At 43.2% G+C, this 18,272-nt stretch overlaps 1 protein-coding gene across 2 annotated transcripts in view; it reads left to right on the top strand.

Moving 5' to 3' along the window:
- The first annotated feature begins 207 nt into the window (after positions 1 to 207).
- prkaa2 (protein kinase, AMP-activated, alpha 2 catalytic subunit) overlaps positions 208 to 18,272 on the top strand; it is a 70,457-nt gene continuing 52,392 nt past the window's right edge. For both annotated transcript variants that reach the window (XM_060917590.1, XM_060917591.1), the window contains exons 1-2: positions 208 to 320; positions 13,522 to 13,663. In XM_060917590.1, coding sequence (XP_060773573.1) covers positions 227 to 320; positions 13,522 to 13,663 — 236 coding nt within the window. In that variant the 5' untranslated portion in view covers positions 208 to 226. The remainder of the gene's footprint in view (positions 321 to 13,521; positions 13,664 to 18,272) is intronic.

Below are 18,272 nucleotides of genomic sequence, written 5' to 3'. Positions count from 1 at the left end.
AGGCCTTTCGTCGAGGGGGGGATAATTATGGGCCCCAGATCCCCCTTTGCCTAGGGCCCCCAAATAGCTTGAAACGGGCCTGATTAGACAAAATTTGCCAATACTTCGCAAATTTTGCAAAGCAGCCTTCAAACCACCTGACTAGTCACCAGAGCGCGCGCACTGATCCACTCTAGCCCCGCCCCTTTTCCTCACCGGAGCGAGCGCAGAGAGTGTGAGGAGTAAAATGGCTGAGAAACAGAAGCACGAAGGCAGGGTCAAGATAGGACATTACATCCTCGGAGACACGCTCGGAGTCGGCACGTTTGGCAAAGTGAAGAGTTAAGTCGTGTGGCTTTTGTGTGGTTTTGCTGTGGAAGGGAAATAAGCGCTAGACGGTTGTTTTCGTAACTGAACTTGCCGGCGGCGGTCAGTCGGTTTACGTAAAACACGTAACGCGGTTTGCGTAACGCACGCGCTTTTCCACAAAGCTGAGGCATTCAAGCTGCACTGCGTTTGGATTTGTTTTGCTGCTAATATTAGCTTGGATAATTTTGCTAAACAAAACATTGCTTTCTGAGCCTGAATGCATTGCATGCCACTGATGATATGATATGATATGGTATGATACTATTTCTGTCTGCTCCTGGAGCACCAGAGCTTTATAAATGACATGTTTACGCTTTTGCGTAATGAGCAAACCGACTGTGTGCTTGTTTACACTCTCGAGGCATTTCTGCTAGACCTGTTCTCTCCTTGCATATGTGGTAAGTAATCTGGCGAGAGCTTACATTATCACAGTTTGCATGACCTTGAGGAAGCTGGAACAGAATGAAGAAAAAACCAGCCAGGATTGGAGAACTCCCCAAACCCTCCCCTCTGTCATCCAGTCCGGATTTTCACCGCCCCCACGTGGCTTCCTGGTCTCACCACTCTCCCTCTCATTCCTCCTCAACATTATTTACCTTTACATTCCTTGCCTTGATTCTCAAACGATGCTGAAAGACCCTAATACCAGGATCAGGCGACGTAAATCCATCCTGATTTTGATCTGGTTTTGTCGTGGTCAGGGGCGCCGCCAGAAATTTTGGGCCCCATGAAAGATTAGAGGGCGGCACGGTGGTGTAGTGGTTAGCGCTGTCGCCTCACAGCAAGAAGGTCCGGGTTCGAGCCCCGTGGCTGGCGAGGGCCTTTCTGTGTGGAGTTTGCATGTTCTTCCCGTGTCCGCGTGGGTTTCCTCCGGGTGCTCTGGTTTCCCCCACAGTCCAAAGACATGCAGGTTAGGTTAACTGGTGACTCTAAATTGACTGTAGATGTGAGTGTGAATGGTTGTCTGTGTCTATGTGTCAGCCCTGTGATGACCTGGCGACTTGTCCAGGGTGTACCCCGCCTTTCGCCCGTAGTCAGCTGGGATAGGCTCCAGCTTGCCTGCGACCCTGTAGAAGGATAAAGCGGCTAGAGATAATGAGATGAGATGAAAGATTAGAATTTCGGGCCCCCCAACTTTGCCCACCCTCGTCACAATTGCACCTATTGTCATTATTTGACTTTTGATAGCCCATGGACCTTGAGTTTGTGACTTTATTACATTTTATGTATTAACCCACCAGGGACTAGATGAAAACTGGTCAGTGACTCACACTACGTTCAGACTGCAACCTGAAACGACCTATATCCGATTTGTTGTGAAATCCGATTTTTTTGTTAGGCCGTTCACATTACCAATTATATGAGACTTGTATGCGATCTCCAATATAAACGGAAAACGACCCAAAAGTGTCCCGCATGCGCAAATTGACACGTAATAAGCACATCTACATAATACGTAAACAAAAAAAAGCGCACTCTTCAAGTTTGCAAGTAAAGCATGGAGATGAGGCGAGACCTGGCGATGTGGTTTTAGTGGCGGCGGCGGAACTCACACAATAATCTGATTAATGTGGGCAGCAGACTAATGAGACCGAAGGTGTCAAATTACTGGAAATTTCCAGAACAATCTTATAATCTTGTAATACAGGATGGTTTAAGTTATAAATCAGTTATAGAAACTGTTTTATTTAATCAGGCTAACAGATCAACATCCAGGTCCCTACCAAATCCACCATTAGCTTGATCAATTCTATAAAAGTCTATTTAAATTCTGAAAACTGTACAACTGTTGTTGTTTTCCACCAAAGAGGCGGGATTAGCCAACGCAGAATAGTGACGTTTGTCTCTTGTTGATGACGTGTAGGTCGCATAAATGCGACCTGTCCGGTCAGACTGCAGTCGCATGTGAAAATAACGCATATGCATCGGAATTAGGACCACATATCCAAGCGGCCTGGGTCGCATGTGAAAAAATCGGATCTGTGTCGTTCAGATTGTCAATAACAAATCGGATATGGGTCGTTTCAGGGTGCAGTCTGAACGTAGTCTAATTCTGGTGCATTTACAATCACAAATGAAAATTCAAGATTTTGCCACATGCCTTCTTGTGCTAGGACAATTGGTAGTGAAATGTGTGATGTGACTGCTAATAAATCATAGAAAAAGTTTTCTACCCAGCATCAAAATACCTATGGAAATCCCATGGATTGTTATGTGTTAGTGTCCGTTATTAGCAACACTTTAATCTAGCAAACTATATATGGCGCTCGCTCATTTAAAAACTTCAATCCTAAAGCATTTATGGGTTGTATTGCTGCTTACCTCCTTCTCCAAAGGGGGGTTCAGTGGTTTGGTAGGGCGGAGGTCACCCTGAGGCTGAATCTGTGCATATTTAGGGCACCCCATTAGTTATGAAACTGGTTATTAGCACTAGTTATTAGCACCAGCTTAACGTAATATTTCATCTTGTTTATCACACAAGTCAGTTCAGTTATTAAAATGGAAAAAATATCACTGTACAAACTGTAAAAGTGTTCTCCTGATAGGCTAATCCAACCACGTTCATACTGTTCATTTACCATTCGCTAATATTTTGAACACACATGTGAGCGATAGCTACCTTTCTTTGGGAAAAACTGAGTGACCAGTTGCCTGCCTCTCCGGTCCCTCTCAGCTTTCAGCTGCATTTCTTTACGTTTTTGACAGCCACTCTTCATATTTAGCGATCATAGACTGTACGCACTCCACTGCTGGCTGCTGCACCGCGACACAGCAGCAAGTAGCGTTGCACTGATCAGCACACAGATTTAACGCATCGCGCTTCTACCAGAACTGAACCGTACCATTTCGCAAAAGGGGGAGGGTTAAATGACAATATGTTGAAGAACTCAAGAAATAGACAACCTTGTTCAATTAGCTCATTTTACCAGATGGAATATTGCATTGTTGTTATTTCAAAAGTCTTATTAAAATCATATTATCAGCCCCTTAAAGGGCCCCAATGGCAGTGCTGGGCCCCTAGAATTGTTCTAACCTTTCCCCCCCTGGCGGCGCCCATGGTCGTGGTTGACCATTTTCCAGCACTGGACCCAAATACGAACGTTGGGAACCAGGAACGGGCCTTTTAGTGTGACTAATACCCTGTCCACACTAGGGATTTTGTACCGATACGGAACTACTGTACTTTCGTACCACAACACCTGTCCACACTAGCAACTATACCGGTACTGTAGCGCTTCACTGTAGTGTGGACAGATGAAGCGGCTCTGTATCGATCCATATATAATGCGCATGCGCAAAGTCACACACCTCAATCGATGTCTTCGCTGAATAAAATAGTGAAGAACAGAGATTCGTTTTCTTTGTTTCTTTCTCAACTGCCTCGCGCGTTTTATACGATTCGACTGAATAAATGACCACCAGAAATACAGACTGTACACTGACAACAAAAAGCACACACTCGTTGTTTCATCCGCCATCTCGGAAGGAAGTTACTCGGTAACCACGGAAACATTTCACGCACGCGCATTTTAACTACCGTGAAAGAAAACCGCAAACATTTCTCGCTAGTGTGGACAGATGCACTAAACTGTACCGGTATACTTTGTATCGATACAGTTATACCACTTTCGTTCCGGTATAAGTGTGAACACAGCAATAATGGAAGAACAGTTATGTGATGTGCAGTGGTTAGCAGGCTTGTAGTACTTGAGACTTGGACTTGCACATTAACTACATTAGGACTCGGAAAATGGAGACGAGGACTCGGATTTTTTTCTTTATTTTTTGTAACATGCCATAATAAGGTTGACACGGTATTGTAGTGGTTAAGCCTCGGTCACAACCGGCTGTACGTGCTCCTACGGCCGGTCTACGTGCAAAAAATGCAAGAAACGTACGGAGGGCGCACGTGAAACGCACGGAGGGCGCACGTGTGATGTGCTGATTTTCGAGCCGTAGACCGGCTGCAGAGGTTCTTTGTCATGTCAAACAAACTCTACGGGTGCTTACTTTTTTTCAGGTTGCAAGACAAACTTACGACCAACGTGCGTCTTTCTCCACGAACAAAAAAAAAAACCGCAGCGATTTGGGAAACGCCAAAAATCGCACGGCCAAAAAATCGTACGTCCGGTTGTGACCTAGGCTTTAGCACTGTTGCCTCACAGCAAGCAAGTCCAGTGGCCGACAAGGGCCTTTCTGTTTGGAGTTTGCATGTTCTCGCCATGTCTGCGTGGGTTTCCTCACACAGTCCAAAGATATGTAGGTAAGGTTAATTGGTGGCTCTAAACTGACCGTGAGTGTGAAGGGTTGGTTGTGTCTCTGTGTGTGTCAGGCCTGCGATGAGCTGGTGGCTTGTCCATGGTGTACCCTGCCTCTCGCCCATGGTCAGCTGGGATAGGCTCCAGCTTGCCCCCCGCGACCCCGCACGGGATAAGTGGTTACAGATAAAACAAACATTCCTTGCCTTGATTATCAAATGATGCTGAAAGAACCTAATACCAGGATCAGGCGACGTAAATCCATCCTGATTTTGACGTGGTTGACCATTTTCCAGCATTGGACCCAAATATGAACGTTGGGAACCAGGAACGGGCCTTTTAGTGTGACATAGTGGAAGAACAGTGATGTGATGTGATGTGCAGTGGTTAGCAGGCTTGTAGTACTCGAGACCAGGACTTGGACTTGCGCATTAACTGCATTAGGACTCGGAAAATGGAGACTAGGACTTGGATTTTTTTCTTTATTTTTTTGTAACATGCCATAATAAGGTTGACACGGTGTTGTAGTGGTTAGCAGTGTCTCCTCACAGCAAGCGAGTCCTGGGTTCGAGCCCAGTGGCCGATGAGGGCCTTTCTATTTGGAGTTTGCATGTTCTTGCCATGTCTGCATAGGTTTCCTCCCACAGTCCAAAGATGTGCATCAGATAGACTCTCGGGCGCACTCCGGATAGTGTGCACGCCGTAAATGACTCGCACCTGCACAGGATTAAGGCACAATCAGCGCATCTATATAAAAACTGTGAAAACGCACTTACTTTGCGAAGTATTGAGTTCATTGCTGACACATTACCGAGCCTTGTTTGGTTTCCTGATCCCTGATTTCCTGTTTCTCGTCTTTGATTCTCTCGAGTCTGCGATAGCCTGTTTGTGCCTCACTCGACTTATTGCCTGTTTCACTGTTTTGCCTGCCGTTCTGCAGGCTTTCGTCTAAACTGGGGAACAGGGGCGCTGCGCCCTCTTACCGAAATGCCGATTGAACCCCAAGTCACACTTAGGCCATGCACTTGTATGCTACTGCACAACATGCAGTCTTTCTCAAAACGATCTTTTCTCCGTGAAAACATCCCAGCAACACCACGTGACAATGTGTCTGATCATCAAATACGTTATAATTACTCCAAAAATATTCCACTCATAGTAGATACACCGCCAGACGGTGCAAAAACAATCCGAATTGGCGTTTTCCAGACTGAGGCGCCATGTTGTTTACTTGTCGCGGCTGCTCTCGCGAGATTTGACATGGGTTACATACAAGGTCAGCTGACTTGTAGAGTGAGATTTCTCGAGACTGAATGACCTTTCACCCACCGGCACGGGAGCTTTTGACAGAAGTAGTTCGCGAGTTGTTTTTGTTGACACTTGGGCATTTAAAGATGTCATCCAGCGGCACGAAACGGAAGAAAGCCAAAGACTGTCTGGGGCAGAAGATGATTACTTCTTTCTTTTTCAATGTTTACAAACAATTTGTTACAATTTCCCTCTCAGATAGCCTCAGAATGTCCCATTGTAGCCTCAATTTTTCAAAGGCTTCGCACGGCGGGGGGGACGGACAACCCCCTGCACCATATCCCCCCCGGTCGCTTCGCTCCCTCACCATGGTGAGCGCCCTCATACTAAATTTTTCTAGAAAAAACCCTGGTTCTGGATTGTTTACTGTCTTCACTTGTATTAATAAACACACCTTCTGCACTTACCTCCGTCTCCCAACCATCTCTGACAGAATACTTCACACTCCCTGACAAAGAGACTGCACATTCACCTGTTCATATGTCATGTTCAGGAACAAACTAATGTTAATGGTGCTAAAACAGTTACCATTAAATGGTGCGGTTGGAGTGTTGGACTTGACTTGGATCAATAGTGGACTCGACTCAATTTTTTTTAATGACTTGGACTTGACTTGAACACTGGGGACTTGAGACTGGACTCAGACTCGAGATTTAGTGACTCGACTACAACACCGGTGGTTAGTACTATTGTCTCAGAGCAAGAAGGTTCCAGATTCAAACCTCATGGCCGACAGGGGCCTTTCTATTACCCCTTTTCCACCAAATCAGTTCCAGGGCTGGTTCGGGGCTGGTGCTGGTTCACAACTCGTTCAACTTGCGAGCCAGCTGAGAAGCAGTTTGCTTTTCCATAGCTCGCTGTGCTAAGAGAAGACACGTCAGTTACGTCACTGTATATGTCATTACGTCGCTGTATACGTCAGTTATGTCGCTACGTTTGCATAAACCTTGGCGCGAATATCGAAGCAAAAACAACACGGAAGAAGCAGCAACAACAACAATAATAATAATGGATGACTTCGCGTTTGTACAGCTGCTGCTTCTCGGCGCTTAAAAATGGCGACCTTATGCGGTCTTGTTATTGTTGTTGGTCTTAACAACTCCGCCCCCCGCTGACGTAAGCGGTTCTTTCCTCTGGCCCAGCAGAGAGCTGGTTCTAGCCTGGAACCGTTTTTTCTGGCTCCAGAGCCAGTTCCTTGTCAGTGGAAACAGAAAACCCGGTTCCAAACTAAGCACTGGCCCCGAACCAGCCCTGGAACTGTTTCGGTGGAAAAGGGGCATATGTGGAGCTTGCATGTTCTTCCCGTGTCGGATTGGGGTTCCTCTGGGTGCTCTGGTTTCCTCTCACAGTTCAAAGATATGCAGATTAGGTAAAATACCCAACTACTGGGGTTGCACAAGACAGTGCATACTTAAGGCCTCTGTATGCTCTTGCGACAAGGCTTTCGCAGATAGCTTTTCGCAGACAGTTGTAATTTATCGTTGAGCGGGGAGTAATAGGCGTGCGCGATGTTATTCACCGCCACAACGCAAGGGGGCGCGAAGTCGCGAAATCGCTAGGAGTAGTTGGTGGGTGTGGTTAGTGGAGTGTTTATCCTCCGGTTACTTATAATGACTAGAACTGGAGTCGTATAGATGTACGTACTTCCTCACTTCCTCGATCAACCGCTCTTCGTGCTGCTCCATCTTCGCTCGTGTTTTTAAAAATGGCGGTCGTGAAAACAAACCAAACCGGGAAAGTAGGGAAGCGGAAGTGCGTGTACAGCGGATGTAGAGTGGACTAATCAGAGCCCTCTTGTCTGCGACGCTGTCTGCGAGGCTTCTGCGGTGGTCACAATTTTTGGGAGGTGCGCACAGAGCGTCTGCGAAGGTGGGGGGGCTACGCAGACGCTATCTGCGACACCGTCTGCGAGGACTGGGTTGTCAGCATAAATTGGCCTTTAGCGCCGGTCCCAAGCTCGGGTAGACTGGGGAGGGTTGTGTCAGAAAGGACAGCCGGTGTCTCATCTCATCTCATCTCATTTTCTCTAGCCGCTTTATCCTTCTACAGGGTCGCAGGCAAGCTGGAGCCTATCCCAGCTGACTACGGGCGAAAGGTGGGGTACACCCTGGACAAGTCGCCAGGTCGACAGCTGGTGTAAAAAAAAAAAAGGCCAAATCAAATATGCGGATCATAAATTGGGAAGGATGATCCGCTGTGGCATCCCCTAACAGGAGCAGCTGAAAAAAGAAGAATCAAAGAACAGTGATGCGGCATCTAGGACGTCCCACAATACCATTTCAGAATTTTTATTTTTATTTTTTTGTATTTTCTCACCTGCTTTGCCAACTCCTACAGCGTGTTCCTTGATAGCCATGATTGATCATTTCTTGACTCCCCTCTCAGATGACACACAAGGACATGAGCGATAATTGGTCGGGGTTAAACTTGTAGTGTTGCCAGTCTCCTGGCCAGGACATGACAAGAATTTATGGCGCTATGATTGCCTAATCTGACTTGGTGACCATTGTGAAATACAAAAAACAAAATAGTGTTGTCTGATCCCGGTATTAGTTTAATGTCAGTGTCTCTTCATTAGAATGACCAGCTAGAGATGTTGCGGCCATGCCCCCACCACAACAACAGCGATTGGAAGGGCACTCGGTAGGGTGTATACTTCCATCAAGCCATATATTAGAATATCCACCCCCCAAAAAAATCCTGGATATCCAGATTTGCATCAAAATCTAAACAGTTGTTTCTTGGCCCATGGCTCAAAATTTCATCAAAATCCGTTGACTACTTTTTGAGTTACGTTGAAAACAGACAAACGGAAGTGAACACATAACCTCCTCCAACAAAGTTCGCAGAGGTTGTAACAACAGCAGAATGTAGAGCCACGCCCCTCAAAGTTTATGAGGCCTGTTTGTGACCGAATTAATTTTTATATTGTTTTTCCCTCCCAAATGAGTAGCTTAGAGGTATTTTTATTACTTAAAAATAAGTAACCCATTATTTTAATAATAATTATTTCTTAACATTCCTGCATAATCAACAGAATTCCACATTTTAATGGCAAAGGAGCCACAGGACCTGAGCAACTTAAAAATAGTAGTGTATGTATGTACGCTATATAGCCAAAAGTATGTGGACGCCTGCCCATTACACCCATATGTGCTTGTTGAACATCCCATTCCAGATTTAGTCCCCCTTTGCTGTTATAATTAACCTCCACTCTTCTGGGAAGGCTTTCCGCTAGATTATGGAGTGTGGCTGTGTGGATTTGTGATCATTCAGTCATAAGTGAGGACAGGTTACTGATGGTGATGAGGTCTGGGGTGCAGTCAGTGTTCCAGTTCATCTCAATTGTGTTCAGTAAGGTTGAGGTCAGGGCTCATGTCTTTATGTTTTGTGCACAGGTGCATTGTCATGCTGGAACAGGTTTGTGCATCTTAGTTCCAGTGAAGGGCAGGGATGCAAACGGCACACCTTTTGGCGGATGCCACCTTTTTCACGGCTGTCTGGGGGACTTGTGTGAATTGCGCAGATCCGATGAGTTTTTTTTGGGGGGGGCGGGTGTTGGAGTGCACACGTAAAGCCAATTGGCTGCGCGCCATTATCTGCTGCTGGCTGCACTTCACTGCACGCGCAAGGATTGCCATCAGTCCAACGTAAGTTACGTAATTGGCTTTACGTGCGCAGCTTTCTGATTTACTGTTTTCTTCTCGTACTTGTACTTCCTATGTTTCATGGACTGTAACGGCATTTGCTTATTTAGTAATTTTAATACAGAATTTACTTTGATGAAATTATAATCAGACACTCCAACGCGCCCCCCGCCCCCCCCAAAAAAAAAAAACCTCATCGGATCTGCGTGATTCACACAAGTCCCCCAGACAGCCGTGAAAAAGGCAGCATCCGCCAAAAGGCGCGCCGTTTGCATCCCTGGAAGGGGAAACTGTAAAGCTACAGCATACAAAGACATTCCAGACAGTTGTGTGCTTCCAACTCTGTGGCAACAGTTTGGGGAAAGAAAACATAAGGGTTTGATGGTCAGGTGTCTATAAATCTTTGGCTATCTAGTGTATATTAGGGATGGAAAGCAGTGCCATGACCTGTATTCATAGCTGTATTTGTTTAGTGCTTAAAATATTCGTATCTGCTTTCATATATGGATTTAAAGTAAAACCCAGGGGCTTCAAAGTTTGGGAGAATAGCAGGATACAAATAATTTACAGCAAGGTGCAAAATGGTAAAATGTCTGCCAGCGGCAGACATAATGCACGCAAAGCGTGCAGGGATGGATAGATAGATAGATAGATAGATAGATAGATAGATAGATAGATAGATAGATAGATGCAAGTACGAATTTTTCATGGGGTGGGATGGTTTGGAACAGGCCATCTAAAGTTGGGATAACATTTACCCGGGACGGGTATTTGAGGCGGGTTGTCTAGCTTAAGCTTGATTAGCGTTGTTACGCACGCCAGTGTTTCCCGCAGAAATTTTGGAAACTATGGGGGCAAGCCATGGGGGAGGCGCGGGGGTTGTTTAAAATTGAGTGATATGTTAAATATTAAGTTATTACTGAAAAACTATTGATTAAAAAACAGACACTGAGAAATGGTCCTATAAACAACTTTACCAATATAAAAGATTACCAGGACTACAAAAATGCAGAAAAATAGGCTTTACTTATCCAAATGCTCCTGTTGGTTCAAAAGTTAAAGTGCAGAGAACCTCACAGCACAACATGAAGTTACCTTAAAATATAATATAAATGCCTCAGCTTTCATGTAAGGAAAAAAAACTATTAATACTAGTACTGTGTGCAGGCAGTCTCTCCTGAAGACTAAATTAAACAATAATTATAAACTAATAAAATAAATGGCTCAGGCTTCATAGAAGAAAAAAAAACAATTGGGACAGAATCTCACAGTATGATGCTGAAGCTGCCTAAACAATGGAAAATAAAATACCATTTTGGCAAAAATGTTGGCATCCATTAATTTCTTGTATTAAGTATAAAAATATGTTGCCAGATACTGCTGACGTTTTACAGCCCAAAATATGTTCAAAACCCGCCAAAATGCACTTAAAACCGCCCAAATTGGGCGGGAAAACGCCCAATCTGGCAACACAGGCGGCAGTAATGGCTGCACTCGTGTCGAGGATGTAAACACCGTTGACGCGGCAACGGACATACATGACATAGTGGATGTAATTTACGTTCACAACTTTTTTTTTTGCTGTCAGAAATATTTAATATTAAATTTTGTGACTCGACTGACAATAGCCGGCGGCATAACAAGCCATAGCTGGCGATTTGCCGCCGGTGACCGGCTACTTTTGAGACCGCTGAAAACCTCCATTTTTTTTGTTTCATCCTGTGTGTTCTGAGGTGCAAACCTATTGTGTTTTTTAAGGGAAAAAGAATACCCTGTCTTTTTTTGGATCTGTACTCAAATTCGTTTTGGACACGCTATCTTTTTAATCCAAATAATATATCTCAAATTAATAATAATAATTCTTAATGTCTAGATCCTGTCAGACATTCAAAATAGACTCTTAAAGACATTCTTGACGATTCTGTAGGGGTTAGTTGGATAATTAAGGTTTCTTCATCTCTAAAATGGGTCTACTTTGACTACATTAAGAAGAAGAAGATGACCAACTTCATTCGTCACACATACACTTATGAAATTCCTCTCTGCATTTAACCCATCTGAAGCAGTGAACACACGCACACACGAGTGAGCAATGAGCACACACACATACCCAGAGCAGTGGGCAGCTATGCTACAGCGCCCGGGGAGCCCGCCCCATGTTAACCTAACCACATGTCTTTGGACTGTGGGGGAAACCGGAGCACCCGGAGGAAACCCACGCAGACACGGAGAGAACATGCAAACTCCACACAGAAAGACCCCCGTCAGCCACCGGGCTCAAACCCAGAACCTTCTTGCGGTGAGGCGACAGTGCTAACCACTACACCACCATGCTGCCCATTATGATTAAGAAAGGATGTTGAAGATTCTACACAGAGCTTTTAAATTAAGTGTACTGTAGTGGGGGGAAAAGCTAGGTCGCAAATTGTAAAAAAAATAAAAAGAAGAAGAAAAAGGAAGAATGAAATGTTGAATAAACCCAAATATGTATAATGCAGTTTGGTAGGCATGTAATGATTCACCTAATTCATAATTCGATTCGTGATTCAGTTTTCCCACATGTTAAAAAGAAAAATTGTATTACCAAAAAAAAGCAACATTTTCATATTCTTTATCAACTTAAATATCCTCTTTGATAAATAAAAACAACAACTTTTGTTTCATTTTCTTAATAACCAATAATAATTATTTACCCACATATGTAAAGGTAGGGCGACACGGTGGTGTAGTGGTTAGCGCTGTCGCCTCACAGCAAGAAGGTCCGGGTTCGAGCCCCGTGGCCGGCGAGGGCCTTTCTGTGCGGAGTTTACATGTTCTCCCCGTGTCCGCGTGGGTTTCCTCCGGGTGCTCCGGTTTCCCCCACAGTCCAAAGACATGCAGGTTAGGTTAACTGGTGACTCTAAATTGACCGTAGGTGTGAATGTGAGTGTGAATGGTTGTCTGTGTGTCAGCCCTGTGATGACCTGGCGACTTGTCCAGGGTGTACCCCGCCTTTCACCCGTAGTCAGCTGGGATAGGCTCCAGCTTGCCTGCGACCCTGTAGAACAGGATAAAGCGGCTACAGATAATGAGATGAGATGTAAAGGTAAAATATAATAGCCTATTAGCTAATATTCATTTTAGTAAAAATTAAAAAGATGATAACCTTTTGATATTAAACTTTTATGAACGTTTGTACTACCCCCTTTGCTTCTCTCTTCTTTAGCTTTTGGCAGTCTCTAAAGAGAGAGCTGCGATTTCTTGTTAAGTCTGTTTGTCAATCGCCCAGCAGCGCTTTCCCATTTTAGATCTTTTTTTTGTGTGTTTTTTGCAAGTAAGAGATTCTGCAGCCTGATAATAATCACGATTCATTTTTTACTTCATCGATTTGAATCATCATAAATTTGTATCGCGATTTATTGTTGCATGGTATATCGTTACATGCCTACAATTTGGTCAGAGTTGATCCTGTAAAGCTTGCATGGTACTTTCCTTGCACTCTTTTCTTCCATCTTATAGCAAAGCTGCCATAATTTGGCAGTGATTCTGGAGGCTATGACATTGTGCTGCTTTAATAATTATTATAACTCATGCCTAAACAGGTGGCTTTATAAATCACACTACCTATGTGGGTTCACTGAACATAATGTTTTCGTTGTTTTTTTTTTGGGGGGGGAGTCAAGCAAGCACTTTCAGACATTATTTTGCCAAGTAATGATATCATTTTCACTTAATATCACACTGTGTTTGTCTTTGCAGGGAAGTCAGGGATGGGAAGCTTAACTCTGAAACAATGAAACCTTGTTTCCCGTTGTTTTGTTCGACGCTTAAAGCAGGATGTCGCTGACCTCTGGTCCTGTAGTCTGATTTCTTTAAGTTCAAACCGATCTTTCATCAGCTGTGTTTGAGGAAACTTTTGGCGGTGGTGTTGCAGCTGTGATTTCATTTGTGCACTCGTATGTGTTCGTCTTGTCTAACAGTCGGAGAGCACCAGCTAACAGGGCATAAGGTTGCGGTTAAGATCCTGAACAGGCAGAAGATTCGCAGTCTAGATGTGGTTGGCAAGATCAAACGAGAAATCCAGAACCTCAAGCTGTTCCGGCATCCACACATCATCAAGCTGTGAGTGGAAGGGTATACACACACACACACACACACACACACACACACACACACACACACACACACACACACACAGACTTCCAACCGGAGCGCCTGAGAAAGAAGGAAAGGTTCCACTTGGGCTCATGCTGTCTATTCACTTTCCTTTCTTGAGAAATGATTAAAGAGGCCCATATTTTATTTGCACTCACAATGTTTTACTGTATCATAAATGAGATTCTATTAAGCCTTCAATATTATTGACATTATTTCAATAATAATGTTTCAACAGTGGATCAAAGAAAACATTCATTTAGCGATTCAGAAAATTAACAAAACCCATTTCCAGCAACAAACTCATTTTTGCTTGGTTTCTTTGCTGACAGTGACTGTTTTTTACCATTGAATTAGGAATAACTGGGATGTTTAGAATATAATTAACAGTAATTCCACAAAATCGAGTCGTATATGAGTTGACGAGGCGCGTAGCGCTGAGTTGGCTATAAGCCATGTACGATGAGATTGAGTGGAATAACTGTTTTATTATGTCCACATTCACTGGATTTTGAGAAACAGAGCATTTTGTTTTTATTTTTTGCAAATTTGATAAATAAAAACTTTATAAAAAACGTCCGACAAAATAATTTCCACTTAGAATGTAAACAAACCGGCGAAATGACTAACAATTTGTGAAAAATGCTACAGTAATAATTCTTGAAAAATAAAAAAAGATACATTCTTACCATTAAATACTTTGTTGCTCTTTTTTGTATTTTTTGGGTTTTTCTTCTTGTTCTTTAGGTTTTTTTGGCGGTTGGCAAACCAACTTAAACGTGCATTACTGCCGCCGACTGGGCTGGAGTGTGGAACGGGCGATATAGTGTTTTCACATGACATCATCAAACCGGAAGTCGGCCATATTGGAGGCATTGGACACATCAACAGCAAAGCAATCTTCATGAATTTTTCGATAAACTAACCAAATAATGGTGAATTAATGCAGAGTTTTGGGTTGCGACAATCACTCAGATCGTGAGAAACATCTGCACCTCTACCGATTACTTAAAATAATCGAAAATCGGGGGGCAGAAAATTGTCAGAGGAATGTCGTCGTGTCTGGCTTGCCAAACTAAACCAGGATCTGACCAACAAAAATCCGGACAACATAAGAGTGTGTTCAGTTCACTTTGCATCAGGCATGAGTTTTTTTGTTTTTTTTTAAGTTTTGATCAATGTCTTAAAATTAAACATGACACTATATTTCTACTGTCTAGCCGTGATGGTGCTTCTGTATGTTCTCTTGAGAGTAAGCTAAAGTTAAAAATCACAATCGGCCGTCTGTTGTCAGCTGAGGTCGGCTCACAGGGGATGTGCACTCATGATCTCCAGTATATCACTGTACATGTAATGTATACAGTACACACCTTTGCTTTCACCAGACATTTGTCACTAAATTTCCGTGCTTTTCGTTCCCTGACCCAGCCACAGCACATATGGTTATAGGCTTCTAGTCCCTTGAAACACTTCAGATCCTCAGCAGTGTATGGACTTGGCAAAAAAATTAAGTAGTTGATGATGTCTGGGTATGTCACAGCCGGAAACAATGCATTGTCTTCACTCAGTTCCGCTCCCATTTCGTATGATTCCAGGCCGTCGATTAACTGCAGTTTCTCCAGATAGCAGGCTCTTACACTGGGCTTTAGGTCTTCTACATACTTTCTAGCAGCTTCTGTCTTCTTATTGCAAGTTTCTTTGGCTGATGCCATGAAAATTAAAAATTTATTTCTCTTTCCCCCTCTGTGAAATGCAAGCGTTGCTTGTTTACAGAAATCAATGCCTCCAATATGGCCGCACATCCGGGACTTTCGTGTTTTGTTGACGTCGGTGAAAACACTCTATTGGGGGGGAAAAACTATTATTTTAGCTATTTCTGTTTCTTTTAAATACTTAATTTTTTTTTTTGAGTAGAGTTTTTATTTCATTCTTGGTTGGTTCAGCAACATGCTCCACCATTTTGTTTTTCTCTCCACATAGTATATGAGCTGATAGCCTAGTAGTAGAGTAGCCAGTCAGAGAGCATGATTGCTTACAGTATATCCAGTGAATGTGGATAGAATGATTAACAAATACACAATGTGGTTAAATAGCATCCATACTAATGTCATGGGAACCTTAAAGGAACAGTCCACTGTACTTCCATAATGAAATATGCTCTTATCTGAATTGAGACGAGCTGCTCCGTACCTCTCCGAGCTTTGCGCGACCTCCCAGTCAGTCAGACGCAGTCAGATGCGCGGTCACTCCTGTTAGCAATGTAGCTAGGCTCAGTATGGCCAGTGGTATTTTTTGGGGCTGTAGTTAGATGCGACCAAACTCTTCCACGTTTTTCCTGTTTACATAGGTTTATATGACCAGTGACATGAAACAAGTTCAGTTACACAAATTGAAACGTAGCGATTTTCTATGCTATGGAAAGTCCGCACTATAATGACAGGCGTACTAACACCTTCTGCGCGCTTCGGCAGCGCATTGATATCTCCGTATCAGTGCGCTGTCGAAGTGCGCAGAAGGTGTTAGTACGCCTGTCATTATAGTGCGGACTTTCCATAGCATAGAAAATCGCTACGTTTCAATTTGTGTAACTGAACTTGTTTCATGTCACTGGTCATATAAACCTATGTAAACAGGAAAAACGCGGAAGAGTTTGGTCGCATCTAACTACAGCCCCAAAAAATACCATTGGCCATACTGAGCCTAGCTACATTGCTAACAGGAGTGACAGCGCGTCTGACTGCGTCTGACTGACTGGGAGGTCGCGCAAAGCTCGGAGAGGTACGGAGCAGCTCGTCTCAATTCAGATAAGAGCATATTTCATTATGGAAGTACGGTGGACTGTTCCTTTAAGGACGTTCTAAATTAAAAAATATATATATATACTTCATGTGTACATGTACTGATCTTTTGAATTGACCTCATTTAATATTGCAATCATTGAAATTAAGAAAAACAGTGAGCGAACTCATTTTCTTCCCATGTTCTTTCGGAAATTCATTTGATGATGTAACTTCCTGTTAAGATTTTCAGATAGAATGTTTCAGATATACACCCTTGTGAAATCAGTTAACAGGTAACAGGTTTGAGTAAATCTCAACTACTTTAATGTTTATTTTTTTATTTTTTTGCTTTTTTCTGAATAGGGTTGTGGTGAGTCCAAAGCCTATTGAGGCTTTGCACTATTACGTGACTCCCATAGCAACGGTAACTACGCCGCCATGACCGGGGGCACGCTTGTAGTGCTTCATTCAGATGAGTTTGTTATTGATCAGTATGGGAAGGTTTTGCTGCATTTTTGGATGTGCAGATTGTTTTGAACAAAACAAAGACATCAGATTTTTTAATTTACCAAAAGTAATTCTTCATCGGGGGAAAAATAGAGGGATTTCTAAAGGTAAACGGGGGGAAAAAACATTCAGCGGGCCTTGGTGTCGAATGGAGAGGTCAAAAACCCAATGGTATACTCTTTTCATTTCCATGAAGGTAAGAATACAAAATATATATATACAGTGGCATGCAAAAGTTTGGGCACCCTTACTGAAAATGTCTGTTACTGTGAATAGTTAAGTGAGCAGAAGATGGACTGATCACCAAAAGGCATAAAGGTAAAGACGGCATGTTTCTTTTCAGCGTTTTCTGCAAGATTTATGTTTTTGTTTTGTAAAATTGGAGAGTGAAAAAAGAAAAGGAACACCATGCGAAAGTTTGGGCACCCCAGTACATTTGAGTTCTCAGGTAACTTTTACCAAGGTTCCAGACCTTAATTAGCTTATTGAGCTGTGGCCTGTTCAAATTCTTCATTAGCCTCCTAAGGCCCAAGGTGTTTTTTTTACATGCATTTTTTTTTATTTCTCTTTGCTATTTGGGCTTATTAGAACCTGATTAGAATAAAAACTAAGCATCATCTTTTGATAAGATGTACTTTTAGAGAAAAAGTATGTCCACATATGTGGATTCTTGTTCCGAATTTCCATAAAGTGCTGTCCACGCATGTGACCGCTAAGCCCTAGGAGGTTAAGAAAGGTCAGATGATGCAGATTTCAAAGCTGTATAAATTCTCTGACTCCTCAAACTTGTCCCTAAAATCAACAGCCATGGGCTCCTCTAAGCAACTCCCTCGCATTCTGAATAATAAAATAATTTATGCTCACAAAGCAAAAGGCTACAAGAACGTAGCAAAGTGTTTTCAGGTAGCTGTTTCCTCAGATTGTAATGTTATTGAGAAATGGCAGTTAACAGAAACAGTGGAGATCAAGGTGAAGTCTGGAAGATGAAGAAAACTTTCTGAAAGAACTGCTTGTTGGATTGCTAGAAAGGCAAATAAAAACCCCTGTTTGACTGCAAAAGACCTTCAGAAAGATTTAGCAGACCCTGGAGTGGTGGTGCACTGTTCTGTTATGCAACGACACCTGAACACATACTGTATGACCTTCATGGGTGAGTCATCAGAAGAAAACCGTTCCTGCGTCCTAGCCACAAAATTCAGCGTCTGAAGTTTGCAAATGAACATCTAAATAAGCCTGATGCATTTTGGAAACAAGTCCTGTGGACTGATGGAATCAAAATAGAACTTTTT

The sequence above is a fragment of the Neoarius graeffei genome, chromosome 3 (assembly GCF_027579695.1).
Source record: "Neoarius graeffei isolate fNeoGra1 chromosome 3, fNeoGra1.pri, whole genome shotgun sequence".
Lineage (NCBI taxonomy): Eukaryota > Metazoa > Chordata > Actinopteri > Siluriformes > Ariidae > Neoarius > Neoarius graeffei.
This window is presented reverse-complemented; position numbering and strand designations above follow the sequence as displayed.